A 24586-nucleotide genomic window follows, 5' to 3' on the forward strand; every position below is an offset into this window, starting at 1 on the left:
GGGCTTTCAACGTGAATGAAACCAACCCACTGAAGATATAAGGACTTTTGACTGCAAACATAAGCATCTACATAAATTTATTCTCCATCCTCTGACTTATTTGAACAGATCTGAGAGAATGAATTAAAATCCCTTTTTAGGTCAGAAATTAAGGTCAGATTAGGTCAGAAATCAAGCAAGGCTGTGCCACAACAGCCCAACCACCACTCATCAGAGCCACCAGGTCCTGTTGGGGCTTTGGCAGGTTACAAAACTTCAGGAGGTTTCCACCCAGGGCATGGAAACCAGCAGCTTGCTCTTCCCAGCCTTAGTACTACCAATGGCATTTCACTCCCTCTCATCTTCTACTAGTAGAATTCCAAAGTAAGCCAGGTACACATCCTTTGTGTCTCTTACTCAGTTTCTTCTCACCTCCCAATCTTCCTCTCACATCTTAGCAAAACTTTCATGCTCCTATGGAAACTCCATTTTGCATACAGCGAACCAACCCAGAAAAAGCTTCACTTTCCATTTGAATGACTTCTCTTAAGAAAAAAGAAAATGCAAAAACTAATGGGACATGAAATTGGTTACTATTTGCATACCATATTCTCTTCCTACACACTTTATATCTTCTTTGTCTTATACTATAAACTCTTCAGAGATAGGAAATTTTGTTGCAGTGGTGAAATCCATTATTTATTGGAGGTGATACCAGAACTCTTATTTACTTAAATAAGTTTTCACAGTTACCCATGTGTAGACTGCTGCTCTTCATCAATGTACAGAGTTATATTTGTAAGTGCTACCACATTGATGTTACAGGTAAAATCCAAGTCAGAAATTTATATCCTGTTTGAAGTTTGTAGAATATTTACATTCTCCAACATACTCATACAGAGAGAAGCATGTTGTTCAGCTATTTTAATTAATTATTTTATTGTCTGTTCTTAGCCATATCCCGAAGCACTAATTAGGAAATTGCTTTAACACAGAGCTTTATAAGTTGTCAAAGCAGTATAGGTGGCATTTTTACCATTCTTGCTTGAGAGACCAAACACTTTCAATAGCCTTTAAATCTTTTTTTTTTCTATATGGTTTCTGAAATCTCCAAGCAACTTAGAAGCAAAGAAGGGCTACATCATTAAAGGTAACTGACTTTAAAAAAACCTATCATCCCTAGGGAAAACAATAAAGTAAAAATATTTAAACCTAAGATAAAGCATGTGGAAGTAAATACAATTTTTTTTTCCCTGAACAGATTGAGATCTGGTATCTTGGTACCCAAGCATGGCACACCTGAGATAACTCGTGGGCAAGAGCATGGGATCCACAGCACTTCAGTGTGATGAGGTGAACTAATTCAACCAGACACCAATATATATAAGCCTGAGAGAGGAAAAGATGCCTGTCATTCACTTCCATAAAATCCTCCAAACATTGCCATTAGCTCTCTTGCCTGTCACAGGGGAACTTTCATTGAAAGTTATTGTCTTCCTGGTTTTGAGAAAACACTTGAATCAGTACCTCTTGCTGTCTGCAATAGCAACATTCATCTTCTCCAAGGTCCAAGGCTTAATTCAGCAGCGTGTTCTGTACTTTCAGGACAAACTGAACTGGAGAATATATGCTCTGTGATCCCTGTTGTGACTTAAGTGACAGCTAAGTTACATTAAACACCAGGACAGGTAGGTGGGAATCAGATGTAGCAGCTGAGAATACATGGACAAACACTAATTCTAGGTTCATCAGGTCACAGTTGAAGACTTGACTTCTTCTCTGGGCCTTTTCCTACACAGTTCGCAAGCTTTTGTTGATTTCTTTTTATATTTTCATTTGCCTGAAAAGGATCTCATAACTCCATTAACCACAAGCATTTAACATTTCATGTGTTATCATAGATGACATTTCCCTCCCAGGGTCTTATACTGGCAGTGGCTTGCAATTAGTGACCACTGGAGTCCATGGATTAAGTAAAAGGTGAAAGAAAAGTAGTGGATAAAAAAACAGAAAGCTTCCTGTCATAGAACTAAGTCTGTCTCACCCCAATTGCTACCACCACTGCAGAGAAAAGGGTATTAGTGCGATGATTTTAATAGCAGTACACGGAGATATGTTTACAGCAAAATGGTAACATCAGAATGTACTATTACTCTCAAGTTAGTATTGTATCACTATCATTACCCAAAAAGTCAGTTACCTCCCCTTCTTCCTCAAAAAATTAATGAGGCATGTTTCTGTGCACAAGGGAGAAAAAAAATGTGTGATTTTTCTTTTTATGTAAAGGAGATAAGGTCATAGAGATGTATGTCATTATTAAAAAGATTTTGTAAGGGTTAAAGAAAACTTAATATCCCACTTTTTGGATATGGGAGAAGTCACTGAGTGCATGTACTCAAGATGCTGTAACAGCTTTATATAATGTATCCACAGAATCCCTATTTTAAGGAATGTCCAAGAGTAGAAAAAAGATGTTGTGGCCAGCAGGTCCAAGGAAGTGATTCTGCCCCTGTACTCAGCCCTGGTGAGGCCACACCTTGAGTTCTGTGTCCAGTTCTGGGCCCCTCAGTTTAGGAAGGATATCAAGGTCCTGGAGCAGGTCCAAAGGAGGGCAACTAAGCTGGTGAAGGGACTTAAGAACATATCCTATGAAGAGAGGCTGAGGGAGCTGGGGCTGTTCAGCCTGGAAAAGAGGAGGCTCCGAGGAGACCTCATCACTCTCTACAACTCCCTGAAAGGAGGGTGTAGCCGGGGGGGGGTTGGGCTCTTTTCCCAGGCAACTCTCAGCAAGACAAGAGGGCACAGTCTTAAGTTGTGCCAGGGGAAGTTTAGGTTGGATATTAGAAGGAATTTCTTTACGGAGAGGGTGATCCGGCATTGGAATGGGCTGCCCAGGGAAGTAGTGGATTCTCCATCCCTGGAGATATTTAAAAAGAGACTCGATGTGGCACTCAGTGCCATGGTCTGGTAACTGCAGCAGTAGTGGATCAAGGGTTGGATTTGATGATCTCTGAGGTCCCTTCCAACCCAGTCGATTCTATGATTCTGTGAAACACTAGAGGTTCAAGGAGATCACTCATGTACAAACTCTGGTCTGAAAGCTGCTTTGGTAGCACTTTGCCTGCCTTGTGTTATCTGAGGTAACATAACAAGCCCATCAACTTTCACATCATGCAAAGCCTCGCTTTGCCCTTTGAACATTCAGGATTTGTGTCCTCCCTTCACTATCACAATTGTTCAGAAATGCACTTTCTTTTTCAAGAGAAGATGAAACTGCATCTGAGTAAGACAGTTGCCAGTGCTCATCTCACCGCTGGCATCATTAGCAAACCCCAGATATGCTGTGGAAACAGTGGGACAGATCTGTTTGCCTCATGCTTTTAGTATGACACTTGCTTTTTTTGGCCCCCATTTTGTATTTTTCCCAATTTTCAGAAGTAAATCAGCAACTGCCAGAGACTATAAACTTCCAGGACTGCAAAACTGCCAGTTTGCATAATCCAGAGGCTTGGACAGCTGGCTTGGTTGTTCCTGCAAACAGGGAAAGCAGAACTAGGATCTGTTTGCAACTCTACAATGCCCAAAAATTCCTGTGAGGGCCCCTGGCAGCAGAGCATTAAGAAGTGCTCCAAGGTGCTTTCTCTGAGGTTATATCTCTAAGAAATGTCTGAAATCCAAAACAACTCTGGCATTTGAAGACATTTAATGATCAGTTAAACAGCTAGCTCTTACAGACCCTTTTACAGTATGGTACCTTAGATTTCCATGAAAGGAAGGGTTTATTGATATCAGCATCTCTGGAAAAAATCTCACTACTTTAAAGCTTGCCTCAGAAAAAAACAACTATTTTGCTCTACCCCTTAAACAAAAGTTTCAGAAAATTATTCGGAAAAATCATAAAGGGACTTGGAGAATGACTCTATATCTTCCAGAGCAGTACCTATGCAAGTTATTTAAAGACATATTTCCCTACAAAAACATCAGCACCAATATAATTTTGTCATTTTTATCAGTTGTCAGCACACGGTCTTTATGCATCTTGTAAGGCAACAGTGCCCTCTTTTGGTGTAATTTATTATGCACGATGTTTTTTATACAATTTCTCAGTAAGGTTCTTCAGGGACATGGTCCTTAACTTGCAGAGCACCAGCCCACTGAGTTTTGAAAAAACAAGCTAAAAAAAGTGAGAAGTAAAAGTAACACGGTTTTGTAGGATGTTTATCTAAAAAGATCACTGCTGTTAACATGTTACTGAAAGTGTTACGAAATTTGTTAAATGTGGGGCAAACAGTACAAAAATAGGACATTGTATGTTTGCTTTTACCAATTACAGCACAAATACACGCAGTGCAATTTAGATAAACTTAAAGCCAGGGCAAAAAATAGACTGAGAAACACTAACAACAGGCATTTAAAGTGGCTTAAACATGAAGTAAAATCTCCTTTCAAGCTAACAAACACTAGTGATTTCATAGACCTGTGAACTGCCAAAAATACAAGATTTTGAAAAAAAAAAAAAAAACTTCTTGCTAATTTATGACATAAACAAATCTGTAGCTAATGTTTATTTACCAGTCACTTTCTCCCATGAAAAATTCCCACCTCTCATTCCTTTATCCCTACTCCTGTTCCAGTTCTCATATATATGCTTTTTGATCACTTAGTCAAGTACAGATACAAAAGCTTTTCGTATTTTTGTAAGCCTGTAATATGATCTCAATCTGGGAAAAAGCAGTACTTGCAAGAGTGAGAGGACTTGTAGAGTTTTTAAGGCCTTTGGACTGGCAACATCTGAGCTTTCCTTCACCTGATGATGGCTTTTGAATCCTAAGATTTATAGAAACACAAAATCTGCTGAGTTAGAAGGGACACATAAGGATCAATCATCAAGTCCAACTCCTGTCCCTGTGTAGGGCACCCCAAGAGCCACACCAGGTGCCTAAGAGCATCATTCCAATGTTCCTTGAACTCAGGCAGGCTTGGTGCCATAACTACTTCCCTGGGGAGTCTGTTCCATAGTTCAGCCACCCTCTGGGTGAAAAACTTTTTCCTAATATCTAACCTAAGCTTCCCCCACTACACCTTGGGCCCTATTGCCAGTCATCAGAGAGGTCAGTGCCTGCTTCTCCTCCTTCCCTAGTGAGGAAGCAGGGAGCTGCCATGAGGTCTCCCCTCAGTCTCCTCCAGGCTGAACAGACCCAGTGCCTTTAGCTGCTCCTCACTCAGCTCTCCCTCTAAACCCTTCTCCAGCCTCACATCTCTCCTCTGGACACTCTCTTGTAACTCTGTGTCCTTGCTGTACTGTAGCACCCAAACCTGCACACAGTACTCAAAATAGGGCCACACCAGTGCACAATAAAGTGGGACAATTACCTCCCTTGACTTGGTTAATGCACCCCAGGACCCACTTGGCCATCCTGGCTGACAGGGCACAGTGCTGTCTCATGTTCAACCTGCCCCAGATCCCTTTACACAGGGCTGCTCTCCAGCCTCTTCCCCAGTGTAAAAATATCCAGGGTTACCACGTCTCAGGAGCCAGATCTGGCACTTCTCCTTGTTAAACTTCATATAGTTGGCAATTCCCCAACACTCTGATCTTTCTAAAGCACTCTGAAGAGCCTCTGTGCTATTGGTAATGTCAACCACTACCCCTAATTTGGTGTTAACTCGGTGTAGCTGTGACAGTGATCACCCTAATTGACCTAGGGGCCTATAGAGAACCTGTTTTGCTCATATTTGTCTTTTTTGTGGTACAACCATAGTTTTATACACATAACAATAACAAGCATTTACTATTGCAAGAACAAGGTATTCACCATTCTAACACAATGCCATAGTTCAGACAGGTGGCTCTGGTTTGAGAACAAAGCTCTGAGAAGTGGGGATGCAGGAGGTGCTGTAGATGAATGCTGGCACGGGATGATGGCAACAGGTGGGAACCAACACTTGGCACAGAAGATCCCACAGCTCTTTAAAGGTTAAAAAAAAAACCAAAATGCAGACCTGAAGTTTGAGAAACCATCCTTAGAGGTAACAAAATGCATTCTTATACAGAAAACTTGGATGCAACCTGGAACTACAGGACAATTAAGAACGAAGATGCAAAGGCACATTATCAACATAAAAATTACTCCCAGGCTGATTCTAGGAGAGTAAGAACCAGAAACAACATAGTCCTCCCCAGAAGGACTGCAGACACATAGAACTCAGTGTTACCCTCCACAGCACTTGAAAACAGTGGATTTAATGCTTGGAAACAAAGCCAAGTGTAATTTAAAGAAAAGAAACAGAAATAAAGAGCATGTGCTGCATTTTAATTGTATTGATTGTATTACTGTGATTTTCTTTTCCACCTTTATATAACATTACTCTAACTACACTATTGTTTTGTAACATTTAGATCTAGATGAAACATAATTCTTATACTGGACTGTTAAGATGTAAGTGTGTGAAAGCTTCAGTAGAAATGACCACAACTCATGATGGTTTATTTCAGAATATCTTGGGACAGATAAGTTATAACATAGATGTGTAACAAAAACTTGCAATTTACCAACACGATTTCAGAAGCGAGAGCCTAAAGACTCCTGACTAGTTAGTTTTCTCACTTAAATATCCTGATTTTCAGATATGTGACATGAATAGCAGCCACTTCAAGAAACCTAATATACTGGTGCAAGAACTCAGGACGATGTCTGAGAGGAAAGTCTACTAAAATGTGTATCAGCAAAAAATCCTTTAGGTATGTTTGCCTGCAAGGAACACTTTCCGGTTTGTGGAGATTATTCACATCTTCTGAAGATGCTTGAAGCAGGGTAGTCAAGTTATCAGTAGAGAAATATGGTGGTCAGCATTGTCCTAAATCAGGAACTCCTAATGAACTATTTTTCAGTCTGGAGGAAGAAACTAGCAAAATGGCAAGGAAATGCTGATAGAAACAGCATTCTAGTATGCACTGACACATTAGCCCTCTGTTCCCTCTCCTTCCAGTTTATGATCATCATGGCTGCTTATGAATGCACGAAGGAAGAGGGAGAGACAACAATTCAAAACCTTCTGCAGTTCTTTCACTTCTCTACAGCGCTGAATTATTTTGCAAAATATCCTGGCTAGTTGTTAAGAGATTCCTGCCACAGCAGAACATGGAGCTTTAACAAGGAAGTCTGAGTGCCTGAGCTCCCCTGACAAATCTCATGAAACCATCACAGAATGAAAAGGCTGACAATAAGAAAACTCTGAAAATGTTATATTTTTAAAACACACTGCTAAATCAGCATTAGATTCTTGATGCCATAGACACCACAAACATAGTGCAAGTCTTTAGCTGACCACCCAGCTGTACTTCAGAGTCATTCAGCAAATTGACAAATTGTCACTGGGAAACTCGAGAAGCCACAGAGACAGCCATTTATCAAGCCAGCAATCTTGATTTTACTGAAGTTAATTTTACTGAAGTATATTGAGTAAAACACAATTTTAAAGCCTTGCTGTTGGTAGTTACACTCCAATGACCCTCTGAGATTTATGGGAAGAGCCTCATACATGATTTAAGTATTTTCAAAATTATTAGGACCTCATAAAAGCAGAGTTACATGTACAACTCTCGAGAGAAACATATCACACACCTCCTTGATCTTTTACAAATGATTAGTAAATCACACAAAGGTAGAAGCCTTCAGTTTTACACACTCAATGAATGACAGAAGGAGACACTTCAGGAGATAAAATATTAATATTTAATGAGTTAAAACAGCTTTAATCAGAACAGCACATTTGATTACATTCCCTATTTGTTTTCAAACTGACAGATAAATTTGCATTTTAAAAAATAGTTTAGAAAAAAAAAAACAGGATGAAAAAAAAAAAAAAAAGAAAAAAAGAAAAAAGACTAACTTTAACTAACTTTAGCCAGCACCTAAACCCAAGCAAGATATAGTGCTCAGCTGAACATAGCTGTTAAAACTCATTTCAATGAAAACCATTTGAAAACCATTTCCCATGTTTTGGTAGGCAGCTGACTTGCTCCTGAACAATATGGGATTAAAAAACTCTAGGTCTCCAGTAAGAACTGCACCAATCTTGAGTCCTACTCCAGACTGAAGATAAAACATCACTGCAAGTTCCAATTAATCGTATCTTTCCTTACAGTGACCACAGTTACAATATTGCTGGTCAGCCTAGCCCACCCACCTTGGATTTTTTTCTAATTGGTAACAAAATCGGGCTGCACCAAGAGGGAGTTTCAATAGGAAGGGGGAGCTGCTAGTTGCTCACTCTTGCTGTTCTTATGTCAAACCTCTCCATATTTGCATCACATTGAGGGAGAATTCTCAGTTCTTGGGGAAAAAAAAAAAAACCCATGAACCTGTTCTTGACAATAATGCAAGCATAGCTTCTGGACTCTCCAGAAGAAACTGACTCTCCACAACAGTACACAAAAGTAGTGCTGGGTCCAAAAAACAGCTTTCCTATGTCAAAAGTAATGTATCTTCCAACCTTTCCAAAACCCCCAAAATTTATCAAAAAGGGTGTAATTACTTTATTTCTGACATTCAAGATTAGCCTTTAATTAGGAAGTTACTAACCCAACCAAACAAGCTGGTATCAGGATTTCCAAACAACGGAAAATACTTGCACGGAAAGACAGAAATTCAAGCAAGCAGAAACCACCAAAAAACCCCACCATTTTATTGCAATGATGTCCCCATCATGAACCGAGATGGCAAAAATTGTTTTAATTCATTTTGCATTTCTACCTTTTTATTTATGTAAATATAAATTCAAGAATGTAAAATAAATCCACATATAAAACACACAAGAAACATTCTCTTTCAGTGACTCCAGAAAAAACTTACATACTAAAGAATCATGACAAGTCATCTGACGTCCATTCTTCCCAATACACAGGTGTGAAAGAATGCAGAAATTTAATTCTCAAAAAGCATCCCGTATAGTCCTTGAAGTATTTAATATTTAGTAATCTCATACTCTTGAGCTTATGGATGTAAATTCCAAGAAAAGGATAGACAAAAACATCTCCAACTTCAGATTACTTAAACTCCATCTAAAATAATCCATTTAAACCAAGATTATGTTCAATTCTAACAGCTGAAGCAATTAGTTTATTAGTATCTTTTTGTTTTGAAAACTATTTCTTACTAGTTTTTCCTGCTTTTAAAATAAAATCAGATTAATTATTTGAAGTAGTTTTGTTTACTTATACTGTAAATATATTGCAGAAAGTAACTCCACATGCTGGTACAACAGGCCTTCAGGAAGTTCCACTTAAACATTACTGCTAGGTACCTTAAAAAACAGGGACTACAGCATGAAATGCATCATAAGAAGTCAGTTTCATGCAACTATGCATTATCTTCCTTCTCAGTTATAACAAAATACTTATACATTTTGAAGTCAATATTAGACTGTCAGACCACGTGAATACTGGCTAGTTATAATACTTGAACTAGGAACATTCACTGCTTTAGAAAGATGTAATTACTTTTTTCTATTGTTATAACACAAAAAAAATGTTACCAGTATTTTAAAATTAATGGTGCAGGATGTTTCAAAGGGAATGTTTTTCACTGGGTCCAACAGGCACAGATGTCCAATGATTGTGGCTTTCAATGCATATCATGCCTAGTTCTTAATAAATAGCGTTTTCCCTCATGGTTGTTATAACAGAATGAAGAAATTAAGATGGTAAATGCAAACCAAGTTAAAAATGAGAACTGCAAGTAACTTCACAACTAGAAGAGGGAAAAATTGTAGAAGAATTTAAATCAGCACTATTGTGCGTCCCCACAGTTGCACTGCTACTCTTAGGTTTCCAAAAGATGCATTTGTTTTTATAAATATTTTTGTGCTAAGAGCCATGCTCAGAAACAAAATATAGCCTAGCACAAGTCTACCTTCTTGGAGATGCATGTTAAATATAAAATTCACTAAAGTGCATTTGCTGAACAAATTCTAAGTTCTACTATTATAGCTATCCCAATAAGCAACATAAACTTAACTCATGGAAATTCTACCTCTACTTAAAAGCAGTAAATATAGATGACTGAAATCCACATTACCATCTTGTATTAGCAAACATTTTGACTGAATGCTGTAGAAATAAACAAAATGTATTGTCCTTAACTTCCCACAATGGGGGAAGTGCCTCTAGTTAGAAATACTGAAAGTGTAGAATGGAGTCAAATATAAGCAGAGCTGAAGCAAGCATTGCTTTATCAAATATGATGTTTCTTTAAGGCTCTGAGAGAAGCTGTTACTTTTCTCAAGATCTTTTGGCAAAAGATATAAACGCAGAAGTAGCAGGGTAATCTGACATTTCAGAACTTGTATTTCCGTATTTCATTAAAGCCAGCTCATTCAATGTCTGAATACATTTATTGCACTTGTGTTGTTGGAATACATCTGTACCAACATAGTAATAATGATTGCAACAAAGCCATAGTAAAATAAACTTTAAAAGGGTCTGATTCTGACATTAGAGGATAAGTGTCTGCATGTTTAAAATGTTCCCCTAAATAATAAATACAGACAAATTGCTCATCAAGTCAGATGCACATGTTTAACAACTATGAGCATATATAAAATTTCACTCATCCTTTTATCAATACAAATCTGTTAGGGATCAAAAGACTTACCATGCAAAATATTCATTAGTGTTGCATAATGGAATATATATTTCTATCAGAGTTAAAACAGCATTTTCAAAAATTAAAGAAAAATAGATTTTTAAAAAGGGATTCTACTGTTGAATGGAAGTCTTCCTTGTAGCAAAGACAAGATAGAGACAAGTTATGGATTTATCGCTGTACTTCAGTCTTGATGAAAGACTAATAATAATTTGTCCACCTACTTCTTAAATGCTACATTTTCAAGAATAAAGGAACTATCAGTAGGCATTATTTCTACTTAAAACAAGTTATTTCTCTCTGTAATAGGTCAAGTATGCTTTTAAAGATTCAGGTAATGGTAGACTCATAATTTTCTCTCTCAACAGATTTCGAGGAGGCTCTTCTGGCTTCAAGGCCTCACTGTGATCTTTATCCTCCTCCTCTTTGTTATCATCTTCCATTCTTTCATCCTCTTCACTATCTAGAGGCTGAGGAATGAGCTGATTACCAACAAACACATAGGTGTTAATCCTGCGTCTACGACATCTCCTCCTTTTTCTTTTTGGAGGAGCCTTCTGAGCAATACCCTTGGCCTTCATTTCCTCATTTATGAAGTTTCTAAGGGTGCGTCTGATATATATTCGAGCAAGATCCTGTAGATTCCTAACAGCACATGGAGCTAAAATGAAAGAGAGAATTAAGTTTTAATCACTAAGTGAAAACTCCTCCTAGAAAAAAAAATATAAATAAAATATAAGCTGCAAGGCAGTAAGATTAACATTCAAGAACAACTGAATTTTTAGTCCATGATACAATAACACAAATGGAACAAGGTTCAGTATATCCATCTTGACAAACCCTGTGGCATATTCACTACTGAAAATTTCAATTCCACAGTCATACATAAACAACTTATTTGTGTTGAAAATGGTTTCTGGAATGTAATCAATCTTTTAGAGAAAATAACACACACCAAGGAATTAAGAGGCCTTTTGACAGAAAGAGAAAAAAAGCCACGAACAGATTATTAAAATAAATTTAAGCAGACATACAAATACAATCTTTTCTTGGCACCTGACAAGTCTCTGAACCTACTGCTGTAACTGTTTTGAAATCCTCTTGCTCAGAAAAGAATTTCTACCCTCACATCACATTTGTTTCAGGAAGTGCTTTTCTTCTGCCTTTGTCTTCTTATCACTGTGTTTTTCCCTACTTCATACTGAACCTAACTGGTGAGGAGAGGGCCATTTCAATTTCACAGCTGATCAATGACATATGCCATCTTTGCTGCAAGAAAAGGAATCAAAACTACTGAGATTCTTTAGATAAAACAAAGAAGCAACAAAAAGCAGACACTTATTTTCCAATGAGAGACAGGCATGTGATGATTAAGTGTTGTTGGACGGCTATCCTAGATGACCTACAGCTGGATAATTCCAAGAAAACAAAAATAAAGGAGTACACCAATCAAAACTCTGCAGTTTGTTTGACCTTCCTGTTCCTCACGTTTGCTCCTAATACAACAAAATTATCAGGGACTGCAGCAGCAGAGAAGCTAGTGAAGAAATAGCTTTGATGAACAGAATTCTAGAAAGGCTAAGATTGGAAGTGATCTTAAAATGTCATCTAGATCAAACCTTTCTGCCACGGGCAGGGATACCTACCATTAGACTAGGCTGATCAAAGCCTCATCCAAACTGGCCTTGAACACTTGCAGGGAAGGAGCATCCACAACTTCCCTGGACAACCTGTTCCAGTGTCTTGCAGGAAAGAATTTCTGAATATCTATAACCTAAATCTCCACTCTTCAAGTTACTGCCCCTTTTCTCATTACAAAGTTGTGCAGAGAACCCTCCCCCAGCTTTCTTCTTGGCCCCCTTCAGGTACTGGAAAGTTACTATAAGGTCCACGTGGAGCCTTCTCCAAGCTGAGTAACTCCAACTTCACTAGCCTGTCTTCAGAGGGAAAGTGCTCCAGCCCTCTGATTATTTTTGTGGCTTTGCTCTGGACATGCTCAAAGAGCTCTATGTTGTTCTTATGCTTTCTATTTTATCTGCAGTTCAACAGAAATGGAGAAGCTGAACCTAAATAAACAGAAGTCTGGAAACACTCTATCATTTTAAGGATATTAATTGTTTAGCAACACAGAATACAGGCCAGGAGCAAAAAAACGTATCAGTGAGATACTGCTTAGCTGAACTGTATGTTCATTTTATAAAATATTTTATCTGTACAGCCTCATGTCCCCACTTCCAGACCACCACCACCACCAGGCCAAAGGGAGCAAGCACACAAGACACTTACGCAGTCCCACAGTGTCATGTTTGCCGTTGTCATTTTTGTTTGGTTGCACTAGTGGAGCAAATGAAACAGCAAGGATATTCTTACTTTCCCAGGTGTTCTGTCCTGTTCTCAAGATTTGCGTTAGCTGCATAAAAACAAAACCAAAAAAGTTCAATGGTTAAAGGTTTGTCATACTCAATACTATTCCGATTGGTGTTCAGTTATTTTGATTTGCTTCAAGACTGATTTAAAAAACATGCTTTATGAATAGAAAAGACTTTCATATTCCTTGAAATGTTACTTGGTTACTACAGTACTGCATAAGGCTCTTTGGCCACAGGAAGAGATGTAGATGGAAAATTAATGCCCTAGATGAGGTGGATTTTTTTCCCTGTTTTTCCTGAAGATCACAGAATACTTTAGATTGGAAGCAGCCTCTGGAGTCTTACCTCCTGTTTAAACAACCAACTTTAAAGTTAAACTGGGCAACTCAGCTTTTTTGATTTAGTTGAAAAAGACTTCTTAGAACTGAGATAACCCAGCCTGTCTACACAACCTGCTGTAGTGTTCAACCACTTTTCTGCAAAATTATTCTCCCTATATGTGTCCCCTTGATGCCTTTTATAACCTTCTTTCATTCTGTTGTTCACATGTGAGAAGAACTGCACTCCTATCTACTGGATAAATTCTCCATCCCTTTAGGAAGCCAAGTCAGGACTGAAATGCTTCCATAGCTGTTTCTTTACAGACTGGATTAACACAGACCTTCCAGCTGCTCCATATACTTTGTATGCGTTAGCCTCCTAACCATTTGTATAGAGGGTAGAAATACTCAGTTTTAATTTTGTTTTCAAATTAACTTTCAAGTTGGATTCCATCAGTATCAACTGACAGCATCCAAATCCAATTTAAAAAAGGTACTATGGAACTGAATCATGAAAGTGATGTTTAAATCACTTATGTATTTTGAGAAAGCAGATGCAGTAATTCTTTTTGGAAGGTAAAGTAACTAGTATGTTTATTAGCAAACATTTTAGTAATTATCTGTACTTAGGAGGACATCAACTTAAGTCATGGTCTGCCTTTCTCAAATTCCTTATCAGTGAAACAGGGAGAATAATACTTACCTTTGAAAAGCCTTTTGAGATCTAAGGATGAAAAGTGATAAAAGTGTGAAGTATTATTAAAATAATACACCTGTCTGCAAATCATTTAATCTAACACGGAAAAGCAACACTGAAAACCACTGGAAATAAGTAATATTTTTTACCTTCATTTTTTTCCTCCCCTTACAATGTCCCACTAATCACAACTATTTCATTTCTCTGGAATAAATTATTTTGATTTAGAGGGTGGTTTCACTGTTTTGAGAAAGACAATGTCTGTGTGACTGGGAGAGATTTCAAAGCACTTCTGGGACTAGTATAATACACTGAAATGTGTAAATACTACGAATGGAATTTCAGTTTCTCAGAGTACAGTTTTGCCATAGACTTTGTTGGAAGCAAGATATTGATGATTTTCTACAAGTTTAAAGGAAAAAAGTTCAGACTTCATTAAAGACTTCAAAAAAGACTTCATTAAAATGACTGATACCTGCTTAACTGCAATGATACACTGAATCAACATATCAATGAACATTAACTTAAGTCAAATATATACTTAAAAGCATTCTTTAAATTAAATATTTCTCATACTGAAAGAAAAAAGTGGAAATGTTCACTAAGTCACCTGGTCTTCTATAGGCATTACTAAAATGCCTCCAACTTTCAAAAGAATTTTCATGTAGTTTTCATGGTCTTTCTGGACTCCAGCTCCACAGTAAATCCGGTCATATTGATGACTGTCTGAGGCTATTTCCAAACAATTACCAACCACAAAGGCAGGTTCACAGAACTCAAATCTAAAGGAAGAGAAAAAAAAACAACAAAACAAAAGGGTGGGGATACATTTCAAATTAATTTTTTTAGTAAGGGCCAGTCCAAACACAAAGTATGTATCATTCCCATATGTAATGAAGAAAACTTAGCACACGCACTTCAGAAGTCTGTATTAAAACAATACTTTGAAAATAAACTGTTTTTTTTTCAAGGACCACCAAATAAAAACTCTTAAGCAGTCATAATTATGTACTTCACAGAACAGAAAAAGCCTCAAAGCATCACCAGACTTCCTAACTGCATGCAAACAGATCTGTCTCAAACCCCTTACAAGCTATACAGTAAAAGTGCCTTTAAAATAGTACATTTATCAACAATGTGCAATATCCAGGCTGTTGAATAAACACTGAAACAAGCGAATTTTTTTTTAAACTAGGCTTTTATAAGACTTCATTTCTTCTACCTCCCTACTACTCTGCATCTTAATCCCAATCTACTTTTTCCCCAAAAAAGGAATTTAATGGGAAGTCTTCCATGTTGTGATCACACAAGATTGATTATGTCAGAAGTACCCACTCTAATTTTCATCAGCAAATCAAATTACACAGCTGCTTTTAAATGGACCTAAGTTTATAACAGAAGTTGAAAGGACTAAGTACTCTGTCACTGAATAAAATACTGAAGGAAAAATGTACAGGACAGGCTGTAATGCTCTCTATTACATTGATATTTTCTGACATTTTTCAAATGTCTGCAGCTTACAGCTTCTTGCTTCAGCTGTTAACACCATAATAAAAGTAATTTACCTTTTTGAAAAACACAACACAACAAGAAACCTGCTTCAGTAAATTATGTTTTACCCAAGCATTTTAAAATTAAAACAAGAGGTTACATGATTACTCATGGAAAGGATTTAGGATTTTCTTTGAAAAAAATGAAAGTAAAACCTAACAGCTTGCTGTTGAATAGTTCATAACCTTATTTCAGCAGTATTCAAAACCAATGCATCTCTAACTTCACTCAGAAGGAGTGAATTTTTCTAAACCTTCTTCAAATATATTTTGTGAACTGTTATGGGAATTATTTTTTTTTACTTGGCTACCAGTAGCAAATTCCAGTACAACCATTACCTAACAACATTCAAATCTATATTTCTTCAGTTACACTGAAGGGCAGCAGCTTTCACTGCTTAGGGATGCTGCTGCCTCTAAGGCTTGGCTGTCTTTCCTATCTACAGCACTGCCATTGAGAAATCAAAACACTAAAGTTTGTTTGAAGTATATTTTTTCCCCCAGGATGGGATGCTTGCTTCTGTCTCACAGAAGGACCCCAGAAATATCTTTACCAACTACTGCATGTTCTCCCATGTACTATATGTGGCTAATAGGCCATAATATTGTTTCCTTATCCATATACAGAAATGAAAACTACAAACAGAACAGAAAAAAAGAGGGAGGAAGAATGCGAATGACTGCCTTGTTACACACAACTTAGCAGCAGCCCAGCCTGAACTGTGATTGAAATTATTTCAGATTAATACAGAATGAGTTGGAAATATATTAGCTAAGGTTAAATGCTTAGAAAAAAACTAAACCCAAGGCACTAATCACTTCGCTGAAGAAGAAACCTCATTTTGTAAGCACTTGGACTATCATGTATTTTTCTACATTCCGCAAAGGTCAATCAGGCAGTTAAGTTTTAATTTCAAGTTGCCTACAGTTAAAAAGTCAAGAATCACCATGTCAATTTAATTAAAACTCTGAGGTAAGTACCTTTTTGGGCTTGACAAACAGAAAGAAAGTGCAGGGTATGTACCAGGGGAGATAAGAGAGAAGAATAGATTTTTTTTTTTCTCTTTTTTTTATTAAAATGCAGTTTTAAATCTTCAGACAGCCTCATGTTAGTTTTTACCAAAATGAAGACAGACCACCTGCCTAACCTAGAAACTTTCAAAAAACTTCAGTATGTTCTCAAAATGCTCCTCAAAAAGGAGATGCCTTTTCAGCAAGCTCAGTTCCAGATCATCCAGATCATTCTAAACTGCTTCCTCTATAGAAACCAGCTTAAAGCTCATTAAGTCACTGGTCACAACCTCTAAAAAACAAAAAACAAAAACAAACAAAAAACCAAACAAAAAAAACCCACAAAACAAAGCAGAAATACCAAACTCTCCAAGGAATTAAATATACAAGACAATGCAAAAACCTCAAAATATTCTATATCATAAACCATAAAAATCCACAGTGGTCTCTACATATTTGGTAAAAGTTGAAGAGGATTTCTCATTTAGCTCCACAGCCTGTAAGCAGAAGTGCACAAAGTGCAAATGAAGGCACAGTAGCAACTTCCTATGTAAGAATGACATGGGTTAAGCACAAGACACCAACTCTGTAGGCACTTCAAGGTGGCTGGACTGTGCCCCATGTTTTTAGCAGTTTTGTGGACACACAAGTCTGATGACCGAAACAGGCAGTCATTTGTCCATCCACTTTCTTTGAAATTACCTTCCTGTTCCCCCATACCTTCAGCTAATTTCAATTCAGTTTGTCAACAGCAGGAACTTCCTGAAGGACTCATTTCCCACAGCAAACCTAAACACAATATGAACTAGGGTATAATCCCCTCAGTCCATGTTAGATGAAAAACAAGGGAGTCTACTCATCTCACCTGACTGTGGAGGGGTTACACACCTCACTGGCCTGCACTGGTATGCTGGCTGCTCACTCAAACAGCAGCAGCTCAAGAATTGCTTTGTGTAGCTTCCAGTTACCCAGAAAGTTAAATAAGTAAGATATGTAGGTAGAAGAGATGGGAGAAAAAAAGATTACAAACACTGCCTGGTCATCTGTAAGATGCAAGTTCTGAAGCCAAGCTTCTTCCTTAGGGCTGTCCATAGAATCAAATGCATCAGGTGTTGTGGCACAGTGACAAAATACCAGAAATAAAGGCATACAAGTCCATACTTAGTAGAGATTTACAGACCTTTCAAACCAGGTTAAGTTGTACAACAGTCAACCTTACATCTCCACACTCCCACATAAAGTAAACCTCAGTAGAGATGCAACAGGACTATTTTCTCCTGCTCCCTGAATCTTCAGTTAATTCTATTTTCTCAGGAAGATGCACATGCCTCTCAATCAGAAAGAGCCAATAAATACACGTACCATTTTCTTGTATTTCTGTAACCAAATAATTTGTGATGAGCTCCCAACAGTGACTAAAAGGTGACTTATAGAATTGGTGTTACTAACTTGCCCAAGTAACTTTCAAAAGAAGCAAAGTTCATTTTACTGTAGTAAAAAGACTGAAGTATGAAAGACTTGAGTATTTAATCAGGAAAATACTTGTGACTTAAATACAAAGGGTCTGCAAACAGAAGGTAGTGATTTTAAGAATATCTGCCAATAATATTGCAAACTTGTTAATCTTACAGTTTAAATGTAGTATCAACCAAATTGTGTCACAATAGAACTTTCCCTAATTAAACCCAAATTCTTTTATTCCTAATTATTAATATAACCACCAAGTTGATCTTATTCCTGTTCCCTTTGGAAAACCCAAACAGATAACATATTAGATCTCCTTTTGTGTTACACTGAGCTGTTTTTTGTTAGATTAAAGACATTGCTGAAAAGAAAAGGTTTATTGCCTTAACATGCAGTATTGACAACCACCTAAGCTACCTATCAAGATGAGGCAATATTTCACTTAAATCTCTCCTTTTTTCAGTTACTGATTTCAAATGAAACTAAGAAACGCCAAGTGTTAGTTACTGTTACCAAACAGCCAGAGTGGCCTTAGAGAACATTATAAAAACTTGGGTTATTCTATAAAACAGATACCAAAAAAGTGCTGGAAGAATCTGGAGAAACTTTAATTACATTAAGTACCAGTTGAATCTGGCACCTTGATCACAAGAGAACCAACAGCCAAGACAACAGAAATTAAGAGTTCCTATTGTAGATAACACAGCAACAGAAAATGTTTGTACGAGCACTTGCCACTGGATAAATTTAAGCACACACAGATCACGTTTAGCAACGGCCCAGGATAATCAAGCAGTTTCAAGCACATGTTAAAACATCTGTTGACCTGATTCTGCCCTTTCATCTTTTCTACTTTTTCAGTTTTTCTATTCTATTTTTCTAATCTATCCATCAAGTTCAGGTGTTTCAAGTTCATCCTCAACATAGCCGCAGTACCTTCCACTAGCTAAATGTTAAAAAGAATCATGTAGAATTTAAAGTGCATTTCTGTCTTCACCACAGCAACAGAAGAAACTGTCAAGTAAAGAACTGGTACTGCCCATGTTCTTCTAGGTAAGATTACCCACAGATAAACACAATGAAGTACTATAATAAAATAAATACCCATTTAAAAAAAAAACAAAACATGTCTTACACAACATGTAAGACTATTGCTCTTGTATCCATATCCACCAATCTAGTATTTTTGTAATAGCAAGATATTAATGAAAAAATAGGAAAGCATAGTACAATAACCTACCCTGATAGCAGGAACCTTTTTACAAGGCTTTCATTGGTTGGTCCTATCCTAATACCCTCCCGAAAATCCTACCCTTTAATTAATTCCAACTCTGAATACGTACAGGATACTTCTTGGGGTAATGTCTTCTATTTGTACAACCTTTATGAAAGCAGGATGTTATCCTGATGTCTCTTGAAAATGAAACTAGGTGCAATTAGCCATTAACTGTACTTTTTTTTCTTTTAAGTGGCATAAATAGTTGGTTTTTGAAAGAGGAACAAATCCAATAAAATTGGGAAGAAAAATGAAGTAATTGAAGGAAGGACAACTTTCAACATCCACAGGCTTGTTCTTGAAGGAAACAGTAAAACATGTTAGAAGATGCTTATTAAAAAAACCAAACAATACTGAGGAATTAAACTTCTTAAACTTGACTTTTGCAAAGAGAAAAATTCATTAGCTCATAAAACCAGCATCAATAGAGCTACATTATACACCCCTCAACCGCTACATTTATACTAGGATATCACCTAACAGTACACTTCTGCCTATCCCTATTATTTACTTATCACACTCATATCTCAGCTTGTTGCTCACAGCCCTTATAGAAAAAAAAAACATTTCCATGTGAATGCAGTAAATGGTTTTTCCATCCATACTCTTTGTCCTTAGTCAGTCAAAGAAAATCATTCATGAAGTCTGAAATTCCATTCAGCACCCTCAAGTTGCTCCAAGTCCCCTCTATTAAGAAATTTATTTAACTTTTTATTTTTTCAAACTTAGGGCACAAAAGACTACTCTTCAACTTTAATCTTTTATAAAAAAAAAAAATCAAAAAATTAGCAAGTTGTTAACACTTGCCATGTGAACTATGGTAACACTACACTGGAACAAAGAATTCAAAGGCACTGAAAGGCAAGTTTCATGGAACTCAATGAAAATACTTAAGGTATAAATATATATTCCTAAACAGAATAGTAAATCCAGCATAAGAACTAATGAAATTACTTGTGTATCAAACTTCCCTAAAAGCATCAAGTACAATAATGACCAGACATTGAAATGAATCTGCAAATTGTGTAGACTGAACACATGATAAAGCATGAAACTGTTTTTGCTACTCTGATAATTAACTCTTAATTTTTGTGCTAATAACGCTGCTGTACTAATTCTAATATACTCTTGACCATATTTTCACCTCAGTGTGGAAGAAGAATGAAGAAAAAAAAAATTAGTTTTGGCAGATTGATTTAGAAGTTTTACTCTTTTCACTAGCTAGAAAAAAGCCTTCTTTTTAAAACACAGACACAGCAGATAAAAAGTAAGCGTCTTCTATGGTTATTTTAAGATCTAGACCAAAAAGCTACACAGAATTTAATACAGAAAGTTCTGGTTCCTTTGTCCATTTGCTTTAGGATGACAAGACTCTCAGACCTTCTGTGCCAAAGAATTTCATCACTCATCTCACTGCAAGTACTCCAAATACATGCACTAAAAGAATCCCTGAAGAATCTTTCAGAAAATTTAGTCAATTTTCAGGTTTAAAACTGACACAAAACTTGTCTTCTCTGAAAACCACAGATGGGGTTAATGGTGACATGGTGATGATAGTCCAACTTCTATTCAGTGATTTTGTCTTTAACGTTTTTTTTTTCAGCTGCTAAAGCAGTGAGAAACCTCTCTCCTTCATGTGTATTGGTCATACTCATTTAAAAAAAAAATACCAACTTTCTTATACAACCTCAGCCACCTTGTTTATAATTTCCAATATTCTCCTTAGTTTCACTGAAGTTTTACTCCTAAGTATTTCTGAAGAAAACATAAAAACACTGGTTCATCAAAAAATACTAAGACTAATGCCACCATCCCTTCAGCAGTGATTTACAGTATCTAAATGCAAAGAAATCTATCTTCCTTTCCTTTTTGATTAACACAACCTCTGGCATCAAAGAATCCCACTGAAAGTCCCTGTGCTCTGGTTAGACAAAACCTCAACAAGAGGTTTGCAAAAAACCAACAAACCATAACCTAAACTACTGGAAACTAAGACTACATTATCAGAAATATTTAAACTAAAAAAGCCACCAGTGAGTTTTGTAGACAGTTTGCTTTTCCTGGCTACATTTTCACTTTAATCATTAAAGAGCTGCTCAGGCAGGAAAGAGCTTTATTTTCTTCATGTGTATACAGGAAACTTCCTATTTCATATCTGCTTTCCCAAAAAGAAAATGAGCCTTCAGAGTCCTCACAGGAACCCTGAATTTTGATGAAGACAAATGAATACTCTGCTGGAAGATTAACCTTACTGTTTTTCAATGCCTACACAACCTACTACAGGACTTCAGGAAGAAGTTTCACCCGTAACAGTTATCCCAGCAGTAGTAGTAGGGTTCTTATCACTTACCATTGAAGTGGTTTCTTTTGATCCTGAGAAGGGTTGATTTTCTTTCACAGCAGGGACTTCACCAGGTTACCCAGGTTTGGTTTTTGATTAGGTGCTAGAAGATGGGCAACCTAGCCTTGCCCTGTGGCTCTCCCTCCGAGCTGGATATTCTAGGTCTAGAAGTTGACTGGGAGCAGAAAAGACAACACATTCCCCTTCAATAAACAGGTGAAGCGGGGCCTGACACTTGCACATATGTGTTTTAGATAGAGCCTTCTTATGGAATGATTTTTTTCCCCTTAATTGGCATGCATTCCCTAAAGGTTTTAAGAAGAAAAGAGCCTTATGCATATTTCAGACTTGGACATCTTCCTTTAGTTTGTATCTCAAATCTTTCTGTGCACCTCATCCATGACAACACTTTCAGATGGCACTTCTCCTTTGCTTCTGCTGGCAAACATACATTGGCAAGATAAATCAAGGCAGCATTTTACCTCTCAAAATGAAAAAGCCTGCCTTCATTTAGAGGAAAATTACTTCTTTAGATTGGTGGGATATGGATACAGATACAAATGACTACTTGATTTGTCTTTCTGAAACAGCTATCTGAAAAGCTTTTCCTCTGATGAACACTTCCAGTGGTCAAAACTGAGAAGCCCAGGTACCAGAGATAAACCACTCCTCCCTTTCATCCACGAGTGTCTCAAATCCTGGACATGGTATTTTCACACTGCTTCCAGCCTTTAGTCAATCATCTACTCCAGTCACAGAGATGTAATGTTTTAATTACACTTCAACAGCATTCTTACCAGGAATGAAGAAGAAAAAGTTGTATGACACAACACTGGATCATTCCCCCATAAAAACGGGGAAATAAAAGCAATATTTCATCTTGCTTCATCAGCCAACAACCTACCTAAATCATTATGATCCCTTTCTAATGAAAAAGTCAGATCCAAAGCAAATGACCTATTGCTTTAAGAAAAGGAACACCACAAAGTTATAAAGTATTTATTTAGGTTGAAGCTCTCTAAGTATCTACCCCTAAGGTTAAAATCCTTGGTTTTGTTTCAAAAGAAGATTGCTTAAAACATCCAGACCAGACTGAAGAACATTAAACACAGAGAAGTGGCACTACAAAGTTTTAAATAATTCCCCATTTGTGTAATTTTTTTGTTACAGCCAGGAAAACAGGTCGTGGACTCAGTGATCTTCCTGTCCCTCCCATGTCTCACTAGAGGCTGCTGGCAAGGGTATTTTTCCCATCACAGACACAGACACTCACTCAGACAATTAAGATCATTCATACCAGTCTGCACATAAAATCTCTCCAAACAGATAAGGATGCCTGTGAGGTATACACCACTGGTCAACAGTGGGCAGACCACACACTTTTTTATTGGGGTCTTTCATCCAAACATGAAGCTGATCAAATTAATTGATAAGTTCAGATGACACAGCCTGCCCAATTTTGGGTAAATATCTTCCACTTATAAATGCAAATATAAGAAAAAGTTACTGAAACAAGAATCAAAACCAGACTTACTGACCAAGAGCAGATGGATCAAAATTCAATACACACCACATAAATTCACTTATATTAAAAAAATACAGCAGGACCTCATCACAGGAAAACCCACACACCATCTTCATTACCTATACTGAAATGCAGAGTATTTACAAAGAAAGCAGTTAGCCAGAATCAGCAATGTGGGCAGGTTACAAATCCCCCCACAAAATACAAAATCCAAACAGCCAATCAGTATCACATCAGCTACACTGATATTAAAGAGATTTCTATCAAAAAGCCCTTTAAAGGAAGCATAATTTTTGTTAGGTTGGTGAGAAGGGCGTTTCTGTAGCCATTCTTTAGTATTTTGCTGTTGCAAGTAAATGGTGGAGTGTTAAACAGCATATGCCAAGAAAATAATGAACAAAGTAGTGATAAAGTCAAGATCATTCTCACTAACCTGCTGACTTTTTCCACTCATTGGACTAACACTGTGTAACTAAATAGCAATTTAACTACCATTCTAAACAGCTCATGGTCTTTACAACACTGTCTTCAGAGCTGATCTTCGCTGAAAAGGAAAATGCATCTCTCCTCCTTGAAGAATATTTAGGTCACTTACTAATAATCACTTCCTTCAAACACAATATACACACAACATTGATACTCACTTATGACAAGTTTATCATGTAAAGACTTTTTTACAGTTCTTGTATGTTTTCAAGTTTAAGACCCATTGTTCTGAGATTCATTTACATAAATACCCTAATTAAATTTTGTTTAAACAATTAGTAACAGTTTCTTGAGATCCCTTCCTTCAACTTCTCTAAATTTCTGTACATAAACCTATCTAGACTGGAAAAACATTTTCATCAAAACCATCTTTTAGTACACCCACCTGCAGGACTGCAGACCTGTAGGTGCATGAATTGGTTAGCTGGCAGGTACATCTAACTTAATAGAGCCACTAATGCAGTATTAATAACAGTCAGGGGTAATCACATTTCACACACATTTTTTTATAAGACAGAAGTATATGAAGTGCATCATCAAGCTCTATACTAAATCCATTTTTATTTTTTCTGGCTTTTATGTGCATTAACTTCAGCTAACATATCTGTTGCTATTACAATTAAGACAGTAGTAACAAAATACAGGCATTTTCTTATATAGTTTTTGTTTATTCTAATGGAGGAACATACTAATAAAAGCATCTAGCCAATATCAGAATCAAACTCAGACACAGGCAATGTTAGGATGATAATGTTAAACTTAACTTTATACTCAAAGATCCCTCTATTACTTATAAAGAGGAAGGCCTGTGGTCAGACCAAACCTCCTAAAATTCAGAATAAGGAAAAACCTGGATTAAGTTACAGCCAACATAACCACGAGCATGGTGGTTCATAAAACACATTACAACCAAGGGAAAGGG

At 37.0% G+C, this 24586-nt stretch overlaps 1 protein-coding gene across 7 annotated transcripts in view; it reads right to left on the minus strand.

Moving 5' to 3' along the window:
• Positions 1-7208: 7208 nt before the first annotated feature.
• The window catches only part of PCMTD1 (protein-L-isoaspartate (D-aspartate) O-methyltransferase domain containing 1), a 43049-nt gene continuing 25671 nt past the window's right edge, over positions 7209-24586 (minus strand). For 6 of the 7 annotated variants that reach the window (XM_030446427.1, XM_030446426.1, XM_030446420.1 and 3 more), the window contains 3 exons: positions 14622-14793; positions 12912-13035; positions 7209-11286 (listed from right to left, as the gene is read on the minus strand). In XM_030446427.1, the coding sequence (XP_030302287.1) occupies positions 10916-11286; positions 12912-13035; positions 14622-14675 (549 nt within the window). In that variant the 5' untranslated portion in view covers positions 14676-14793 and the 3' untranslated portion in view covers positions 7209-10915. Of the gene's footprint in view, positions 11287-12911; positions 13036-14621; positions 14794-21662; positions 21750-24586 lie in introns of those variants that run through there. The other variant, XM_030446424.1, reaches the window with a different exon arrangement.

Source organism: Calypte anna, chromosome 2 (assembly GCF_003957555.1).
Source record: "Calypte anna isolate BGI_N300 chromosome 2, bCalAnn1_v1.p, whole genome shotgun sequence".
NCBI lineage: Eukaryota > Metazoa > Chordata > Aves > Apodiformes > Trochilidae > Calypte > Calypte anna.